The 9846-nt window shown below is 51.1% G+C and overlaps 1 protein-coding gene across 1 annotated transcript; it reads left to right on the top strand.

Moving 5' to 3' along the window:
* The first annotated feature begins 518 nt into the window (after positions 1-518).
* med9 (mediator complex subunit 9) lies at positions 519-4257 on the top strand. The gene is made up of 2 exons (XM_072480826.1): positions 519-691; positions 3852-4257. Exons 1-2 carry the CDS (start codon positions 549-551, stop codon positions 4066-4068), a joined length of 360 nt encoding a protein of 119 aa, XP_072336927.1. The 5' UTR covers positions 519-548; the 3' UTR covers positions 4069-4257.
* Positions 4258-9846: the final 5589 nt, after the last annotated feature.

Genomic DNA, 9846 nt, shown 5'->3' with positions numbered 1-9846 from the left:
AAAGAACAAAAGGTTTTTTTTTCTGATATAAAATAAAAATTCAGTGAATATTATCTGAAGATGATCTGAATAAAGGATATATGCCTTTTCTTTACAAATATTTCGAAAGCAGTTCATCTCTTTTGCCTCCCACCCTATCAGACGTTCCATTTCTTTCTTTGCTCCCTGCCTCACACTATCACATTTCTAAGTTCCTTCAGTTATGAGGAAGGGTCACCAACCTGAAAAATGAACCTGTCCACAAATGTTGCCAGAAGATTCCCATAGAATTCCTACCGTGCAGAATGAGGCCATTCGGTCCATCCAGTCTACACTGAACCTCTGATCTTTGGACTGTCGAAGCATCTGGAGGAAACCCACGCAGGGAAGGGAGAAAGTGCAAACTCCAGAAACGAACCCGGGGTCAGAGAAACACCAGAATCATCCAGGACTGAGGCTGCGCCGATCACAGGATGTGACATAACAATGCGTCATCCTGAATACGGTCTATTCCATTCACTGTCGCCGGTAATGACGCACTGAGAGGGTGGGGTCACAGGTCAACAATCATGGCGGCGGCAGTGGCGGTAGCAGTAACGGCGGCGACGACAACAACAACAACGACGACAACAACAGCGACCGCGGATGTGAAGGCTTCCATCAAACAGGAGGACTGCTCCTTCCTGCCCATTGTCCACGACATCATCAAATGGTGAACAAGCGGCACGGAGCTGCTGCAATGTGTGGAGGGAGGGGATGGAGGGGAGGAGATGGAGGGGAGGAGATGGAGGGGAGGAGATGGAGGGGGAGGGGAGGAGATGGAGGGGGAGGAGATGGGGGGTGGGGAGGGGGAGGAGATGGGGGGTGGGGAGGGGGAGGAGATGGGGGGTGGGGAGGGGGAGGAGATGGGGGGTGGGGAGGGGGAGGAGATGGGGGGTGGGGGAGGGGGAGGAGATGGGGGTGGGGGAGGGGGAGGAGATGGGGGAGGAGATGGGGGGTGGGGGAGGGGGAGGAGATGGGGGGTGGGGGAGGGGGAGGAGATGGGGGGAGGGGGAGGAGATGGGGGGTGGGGGAGGGGGAGGAGATGGGGGGTGGGGGAGGGGGAGGAGATGGGGGGTGGGGGAGGGGGAGGAGATGGGGGGTGGGGGAGGGGGAGGAGATGGGGGGTGGGGGAGGGGGAGGAGATGGGGGGAGGGGAGGAGATGGGGGGTGGGGGAGGAGATGGGGGGAGGGGAGGAGATGGGGGGTGGGGGAGGAGATGGGGGGAGGGGAGGAGATGGGGGGAGGGGAGGAGATGGGGGGTGGGGGAGGGGAGGAGATGGGGGAGGAGATGGGGGGAGGGGAGGAGATGGGGGGAGGGGAGGAGATGGGGGGAGGGGAGGAGATGGGGGGAGGGGAGGAGATGGGGGGAGGGGAGGAGATGGGGGGAGGGGAGGAGATGGGGGGAGGGGAGGAGATGGGGGGAGGGGAGGAGATGGGGGGAGGGGAGGAGATGGGGGGTGGGGGAGGGGAGGAGATGGGGGGTGGGGGAGGGGAGGAGATGGGGGGTGGGGGAGGGGAGGAGATGGGGGTGGGGGAGGGGAGGAGATGGGGGTGGGGGAGGGGAGGAGATGAGATGGAGGGAAGGGGGAGGGAGGAGATGGGGGGAGGGAATGGAGTGAAGGGGGGAGGGAGGAGATGGAGGGAAGGGGGAGGGGGAGATGGAGGGGAGAGGGGAGGGAAGGGGGAGGGAAGAGATGGAGGGGAGGGATTGGATGGAGGGAGGGGAGGGAAGGGGGAGGGAAGAGATGGAGGGGAGGGATTGGATGGAGGGACGGGATGGAGGGGGGAGGGACGGGATGGAGGGAAGGGGGAGGGAGGAGATAGGAGGGAAGGGGGAGGGAGGAGATAGGAGGGAAGGGGGTGGGAGGAGATAGGAGGGAAGGGGGTGGGAGGAGATAGGAGGGAAGGGGGTGGGAGGAGATAGGAGGGAAGGGGGTGGGAGGAAGGAGATAGGAGGGGAGGGAGGAGATAGGAGGGAAGGGGGGAGGGAGGAGATAGGAGGGAAGGGGGGAGGGAGGAGATGGAGGGAAGGGGGAGGGAGGAGATGGAGGGAAGGGGGGAGGGAGGAGATGGAGGGGAGGGAGGAGATGGAGGAGATAGGAGGGAAGGGGGGAGGGAGGAGATGGAGGGAAGGGGGAGGGAGGAGATGGAGGGAAGGGGGGAGGGAGGAGATGGAGGGGAGGGAGGAGATGGAGGGAAGGGGGGGAGGGAGGAGATGGAGGGAAGGGGGGGAGGGAGGAGATGGAGGGAAGGGGGGGAGGGAGGAGATGGAGGGAAGGGGGAGGGAGGAGATGGAGGGGAGGGAGGAGATGGAGGGGAGGGAGGAGATGGATGGAGGAAGGGGAGGGAGGAGATGGGGAGAAGGAAGATGGGGGAGGGAAGCGGAGATGGAGGGAGGGGGTGGATGGAGTGGAGGGGTGGTGCAGGGTGGGTGGATGGTGTCGGGGGAGGAGGTGGAGGGAGAGGAGATGGAGGGGGAGGAGATGGAGTGAAGGGGGTGGATGGATGAGTGGAGGGTTGGATGGGGAATGGATGGTGTAGGGGGAGGAGCGGGATGGTCAGGGGGGATGGGTGTAAGTGGGGTCAGGGAGGAGGAAAAATGGGCAGAGGAGGGAAGGAGTGGGGAAGTGGAGGGGGAGGAGTGTGGAATGCAGGCAGGAAGAGGAAATGGATGGGGCGGGTGGAGGAGTCTGATGGAGGGAGGAGAATGGATGGGGTGGGAATGGAGGGGAAAGAGGAGTGTTAATGGAGGAAGGGATTATGAGGATAGAGGAGGACGATGGGAGGTGTGGAGAGTGGGATGTTGGAAGGGGGAGTAAGCAGGGACTGGAGAAGAGGTGATGGAGCGGCATGGGAAGGGTGGAGGAGGATGGGGTAGGGGCCTGGAGGAACGGTGGAGGTGGGGAAGCAGCGAGGGGGAAGGGGAAATGGAGGCACGGTCCACGGAATGGAGGGGACAGGCATGGGAGCTAAATGGTGACGGGGATTTTTGATGCAGGGGAAAGGAATGGCGAGCGTGTAAGTGGGGAGGGGGGGGGGGAAATGAAATGAAAATCCCTTATTGTCACAAGTAGGCTTCAAATTAAGTTACTGTGAAATCCTAGTCTCCACATTCCGGCGCCTGTTCGGGGAGGCTGTTACGGGAATGGGTTGGGGGGGGGGCAATTGGTGAGGGATGGATCGGCTCACACCTTTTGGTCTGAGACCATAATTTTAAGTGTTTTGAGGCACTAATGTGGAATACATGATGCAGTTGTATTGGGTTTTGCTTTTGTCGGAGTGAATCAAGTACACCACCAAAAGCACTTTACAGTTGCAGCATTTTGGTCTTTAATCTAAACTAGCTGCTTAACTTTATATTTATCCATTGATCAATATCGCATTAAACAGATGATTTGGTAATTGCGATCTTGCTGTTGGTCAGCGATTGCTGAGCACAAATTATTTGCCGCATTTCCTACATTACAAACCAGTCTCTGATGCTGACTGGGAATTTAATCTCAGACGTTCTGTAGCTTTGCATCATATACTTTATTCACTGAGCCATCATATTGCACTGTTTTCGATATCTCTGCCCGTTGTTGGTTATGATGCAGTCCAAAATGAATTGTTAGCAAACTTTACCGTTATGTTTTAGACATTGCTGGACTGTCACTCCTACCATCACGCCTAAACATTATTTTGAAACAAAATCTAGTAATTCAGTCCATTACGTGCTGACTAATACTGGCATCCTATAGTCCCAGTAATTTTATCTTATTTTGATGTTATTTTATAAAAACATTAGTTGTATGTAATGATTTGTCTACTGGTTTTATTGTTGTGTGCAGTATGGATAAAGACAGCCAAGATGTGCACCAAGAGCTCAATAGACTGAAGACAAAACTGCAGGAGACTCGGGAACTGATTTTGGCAATACCTGGGATTGATCTCAGTCCTGAACAGCAGCAGTTGCAACTTCAGAATTTGCGAGACCAGGTCCGCACCAAGAATGAACTCCTGCAGAAATACAAGAGCCTTTGCATGTTTGACATCCCCAAAACATAGGCAATGGCCTTGGTGAAGCATTGGGGAAGGTTTTCATTCTGGGTGTATTTTTTTTACTGCGGAAGATTTTCATTCTGGGTGTATTTTTTTTACTGCTGAGTTCATAACCTCACAAACATGGATAAAATTGTATGCTTAATAATGGTTCATTGAGTGTGCTTTCTTTGAGTTATAAACCTATTGAATTTAGTGCATGGTGTAACTCTTGTCAATGTATCAGAATATTTGTTCATTGTTTTCTGAGTAATTAGTGCATCCACGATATGCGACTGTATGGACTGAAGAATGCATGTGTTGCTGGTTAGACTATCGGGAGTTTGTGTGGAGTGAAATGTTAACCGATCTGCAATGCAGTGATATGCAGTAATATGGGTTTGGTGGATGCAAATAAGCATATCGTTTACAAGCCAAGGATCAATGCAGAAGGTCTGAAGCTGAAGCTCCTTTATCACTTTCATATCGTCTTTTAACTGCAGATTTGTGACTTGAGTTGAAGTAGTGTAGACTTCTGCATCTAGAAACAGCACAACAAACATGACGCTTTGATGCTTCTAGCCACCAGTTAGCTGAATGTTAAAGAGCTAATTAGTTCAAGAACCATGAATGGATGTTGAAGTTTGAATCTGGACCATGTATTAAGTTTATGCTAAATGCTCCGCATTATTGTCCGTTCAGTAAAAGTTGCAATTTGATCTGTCTAACAAACGGCGACAACACTGGTTTGGCCATGGTGGGGGAAATTGCCAATTCATATTCAATTATAACTAATAAAGTGAAAACATAATGCCGGGAATACATCAATTAACCGTTGAAAGTTTCTTCCAGTCTCACTCGCTGTTTGAGCAGTGTGAACTAGGGTTTCTTTTTGTGTGTGATTCTCTATATGTTATCTTTTATTGCTGCTTTTCATTTAAGAAGCTCTGTCTCCTGCTTAATGTTGTGCAATATCTCCCCACTTTGAATGGGGTGTAATCATAGCATACTAATCATTTGGAAACATCTTTGTTTTCCTTTACCAGGAGCGCATTAGACCTTTTGTTTCAGCACTTCTGCCTTGAGGGAGATTTTCTGGCCATTCATGCTGGGGGAATCTTGTCCCGCTGATGGCAAACCTCCGCTGACGGCAAACCCCCCCCGCGGGTTTCCAGGTGGCGAGAGGTACATTTCACCGGAAATTCCATTGACAATGGCGGGACCAGATGATCCCGCTGCTGACCAATGGCGGGCCGCCTATTCTGTGGCGCATTGTGTGAAAAATTCCACTCGCTGTGTTAATTGTTTTTGTCTCTTCCCCTCGATCCAAACTGATTCCTAGGATGATGGGATTGACATTAGAAGAAAGATTGAATCGGTTAGGTTGCGCAGGTCAAAGTGACACAGCCTGAGTGAGTGAGACACATCCAGAGTGGGAATTTGAAACTTGGTAATTTGGTGCAGTGAGGTAACCAGGAAAGGTAAGTGGTAAATCTAATTCTGCTGTTTTTCAGTTAAAAGTGCATTGTAGATTAGTGTCTGCTTGGCTGAAGCTGCTCCCACCCTAATTGCTGAGAGGCAGTCACCTGAGGCCTGTTTAGGGGTACAAAGGTACACATTGTATTCTTCTCTTTGAAGTTTAAGTAGTGTGAGTCATCCAGAAGTCTGTACAAAAGACAGACAGAAAGTGCACTCAGTAAGCGTTGCGCAGGTCAAAGAGACACAGCCTGAGTGAGTGAGACACATCCAGAGTGGGAATTTGAAATTTGGTGCAGTGAGGTAATTCGGTGCAGAGTGGGAGAAGGTGCTTTTTCCCTACTGTTTTGTTCTCTTTCTTTTGGCCTGTAACTTTTAATCAGCAGGGAGAGAACATGAGAGCATCTGAGACCCTCAGAAGGTAAGTAACTGGGGGGGGCGGGGGGGGGGGCGGGGGCGGGGGGGGCGGGGGCGGGGGGGGCGGGGGGGGGGCGGCGGGGGGGGGGGGGGGCGGGGGGGGGGCGGGGGGGGCGGGGGGGGGCGGGGGGGGGGGGGCGGGGGGGGGGGGCGGGGGGGGGGGGCGGGGGGGGGGGGCGGGGGGGCGGGGGGGGGGTGAGGAAACTGAAGTGACATCACAGAAAAGCTGTGAACTGATTGGCTGGTTGGGAATCTACACTAAATTTTTAAAAAATTAAGCATTGGTAAACTAATTAAACATAATTACTTAATTATAATTTAGAGGGGTATCTAAGCCAGAGATCGGAGAGTATTTAGCTTTCACATTTATAATAGAAATCTAGTGCTTGGAAACATATAGTTAACAGTAATTTTTTAAAAACTTTTAACTTGAATTTACTAATTAATTGATGCAATGTCAGTTAGAGGGGTGCAGTGCTCTGACTGTGAGATGTGGCAGGTCCGGGAGGCTTCCAGCGTCCCGGGGGGCTTCATCTGCAGAAAGTGCATCCAACTGGAGCTCCTCACAGACCGCATGGTTCGGTTGGAGCAGCAGTTGGATGCACTTAGGAGCATGCAGGTGGCGGAAAGCGTCATAGATAGCAGTTATATAAATGTGGTCACACCCAAGGTGCAGGCAGAGAAATGGGTGACCACCAGAAAGGACAGGCAGTCAGTGGAGGAATCCCCTGTGGTTGTCTCCCTCTCGAACAGGTATGCCCCTTTGGATACTATCAGGGGGGATAGCCTAACAGGGGAAAACAGCAGCAGCCAGAGCAGTGGCACCATGGCTGGCGCTGATGTCCAGAAGGGAGGGTCTAAGCACAAAAGAGCAATAGTCAGAGGGGACTCTATAGTCAGGGGCACAGATAGGCGCTTCTGTGGACGTGAAAGAGACTCCAGGATGGTATGTTGCCTCCCTGGTGCCAGGGTCCAGGATGTCTCTGAACGGGTAGAGAGCATCCTGAAAGGGGAGGGCAAACAGGCAGAGGTCGTTGTACATATTGGTACTAACGGCATAGGCAGGAAGGGGCATGAGGTCCTGCAGCAGGAGTTCAGGGAGCTAGGCAGAAAGTTAAAAGACAGGACCTCTAGGGTTGTAATCTCGGGATTACTCCCTGTGCAACGTGCCAGCGATGCTAGAAATAGGAAGATAGAGCAGCTAAACATGTGGCTACACAGCTGGTGTAGGAAGGAGGGTTTCCGTTATCTGGACCACTGGGAGCTCTTCCGGGGCAGGTGTGACCTGTATAAGAAGGACAGGTTGCACCTAAACTGGAGAGGCATAAAACCTGGCCGCGAGGTTTGCTAGTGTCACACAGGGGGTTGAAACTAGTATGGCAGGGGGATGGGCACAGGAGCAATAGGTCAGAAGGTGAGAGCATTGAGGGAGAACTAGGGAATAGGGACAGTATGGCTGTGAGGCAGAGCAGACAGGATGAAGTTGCTGAACACCGGGTCTGGTGGCCTGAAGTGCATATGTTTTAATGCAAGAAGTATTACGGGTAAGACAGATGAACTTAGAGCTTGGATTAGGACTTGGAACTATGATGTTGTTGCCATTATAGAGACTTGGTTGAGGGAAGGGCAGGATTGGCAGCTAAACGTTCCGGGATTTAGATGTTTTAGGTGGGATAGAGGGGGATGTAAAAGGGGTGGTGGAGTTGCGCTACTGTTTCGGGAGAATATCACAGCTGTACTACGGGAGGACACCTCCAGAGGGCAGTGAGGCTATATGGGTAGAGATCAGGAATAAGAAGGGTGCAGTCACAATGTTGGGGGTTTACTACAGGCCTCCCAACAGCCAGCGGGAGATAGAGGAGCAGATAGGTAGACAGATTTTGGAAAAGAGTAAAAACAACAGGGTTGTGATGGGAGACTTTAATTTCCCCAATATTGACTGGGACTCACTTAGTGAGTTTGTAAGGAGCATCCAGGAGGGCTTCTTAAAACAACATGTAGACAGTCCAACTAGGGAAGGGGCTGTACTGGACCTGGTATTGGGGAATGAGCCCGGCCAGGTGGTAGAAGTTTCAGTAGGGGAGCATTTTGGGAACTGACCACAATTCAGTAAGTTCTAAAGTGCTGGTGGACAAGGATAAGAGTGGTCCTAGGGTGAATGTGCTAAATTGGGGGAAGGCTGATTATAACAATATTAGGTGAAATCTGAAGAACCTAGATTGGGGGCGGATGTTTGAGGGCAAATCAACATCTGACATGTGGGAGGCTTTCAAGTGTCAGTTGAAAGGAATTCAGGACCGGCATGTTCCTGTGCGGAAGAAGGATAAATACGGCAATTTTCGGGAACCTTGGATAACGAGAGATATTGTAGGCCTCGTCAAAAAGAAAAAGGAGGCATTTGTCAGGGCTAATAGGCTGGGAACAGACGAAGCCTGTGTGCAATATAGGGAAAGTAGGAAGGAACTTAAGCAAGGAGTCAGGAGGGCTAGAAGGAGTCGCGAAAAGTAATTGGTTAGGGAAAATCCCAAGGCTTTTTACACGTACATAAAAAGCAAGAGGGTAGCCAGGGAAAGGGTTGGCCCACTGAAGGATAGGCAAGGGAATCTATGTGGAGCCAGAGGAAATGGGCGCGGTACTAAATGAATACTTTACATCAGTATTCACCAAAGAGAAGGAATTGGTAGATGTTGAGTCTGGAGAAGGGTGTGTAGATAGCCTGGGTCACATTGAGATCCAAAAAGACGAGGTGTTGGGCGTCTTGAAAAATATTAATGTAGATAAGTCCACAGGGCCTGATGGGATCTACCCAGGATTACTGAAGGAGGCTAGAGGAAATTGCTGAGGCCTTGACATAAATCTTTGGATCCTCACTGTCTTCAGGTGATGTCCCGGAGGACTGGAGAATAGCCAATGTTGTTCCTCTGTTTAAGAAGGGTAGCAAGGATAAGCCAGGGAACTACAGGCCGGTGAGCCTTACGTCAGTGGTAGGGAAATTACTGGAGAGAATTCTTCGAGACAGGATTTACTCCCATTTGGAAGCAAATGGACGTATTAGTGAGAGTCAGCATGGTTTTGTGAAGGGGAGGACGTGTCTCACTAACTTGATAGAGTTTTTCGAAGAGGTCACAAAGATGATTGATGCAGGTAGGGCAGTGGATGTTGTCTATATGGACTTAAGTAAGGCCTTTGACAAGGTCCCGCATGGTAGACTAGTACAAAAGGTGAAGTCACATAGGATCAGGGGTGAGCTGGCAAGGTGGATACAGAACTGGCTAGGTCATAGAAGGCAGAGAGTAGCAATGGAAGGATGTTTTTCTAATTGGAGGGCTGTGATTAGTGGTGTTCCGCAGGGATCAGTGCTGTGACCGTTGCTGTTTGTAGTATATATAAATGATTTGGAGGAAAATGTAACTGGTCTGATTAGTAAGTTTGCAGACGACACAAAGGTTGGTGAAATTGCAGATAGAGATGAGGACTGTCAAGATACAGCAGGATTTAGATCGTTTGGAGACTTGGGCGGAGAGATGGCAGATGGAATTTAATCCGGACAAATGTGAGGTAATGCATTTTTGAAGGTCTAATGCAGGTAGGGAATATACAGAGAATGGTAGAACCCTCAAGAGTATTGAAAGTCAAAGAGATCTAGGAGTACAGGTCCACAGATCATTGAAAGGGGCAACACAGGTGGAGAAGGTAGTCAAGAAGGCATACGGCATGCTTGCCTTCATTGGCCGGGGCATTGAGTATAAGAATTGGCAAGTCATGTTGCAGCTGTATAGAACCTTAGTTAGGCCACACTTGGAGTATAGTGTTCAATTCTGGTCGCCACACTACCAGAAGGATGTGGAGGCTTTAGAGAGGGTGCAGAAGAGATTTACCAGAATGTTGCCTCGTATGGAGGGCATTAGCTAT

The sequence above is a fragment of the Scyliorhinus torazame genome, chromosome 17 (genome assembly GCF_047496885.1).
Source record: "Scyliorhinus torazame isolate Kashiwa2021f chromosome 17, sScyTor2.1, whole genome shotgun sequence".
NCBI lineage: Eukaryota > Metazoa > Chordata > Chondrichthyes > Carcharhiniformes > Scyliorhinidae > Scyliorhinus > Scyliorhinus torazame.
The sequence above is the reverse complement of the archived record's forward strand: the minus strand, read 5'-3'. Positions and strand labels throughout refer to the sequence as shown.

Coding starts and splice junctions, on each gene's coding strand:
- med9 (XM_072480826.1), top strand. CDS start 549: ATGGCGGCGGCAGTGGCGGTAGCAGTAACGGCGGCGACGACAACAACA. Junction 692..3,851: donor GTCCACGACATCATCAAATG/GTGAACAAGCGG, acceptor TGTTGTGTGCAG/TATGGATAAAGACAGCCAAG.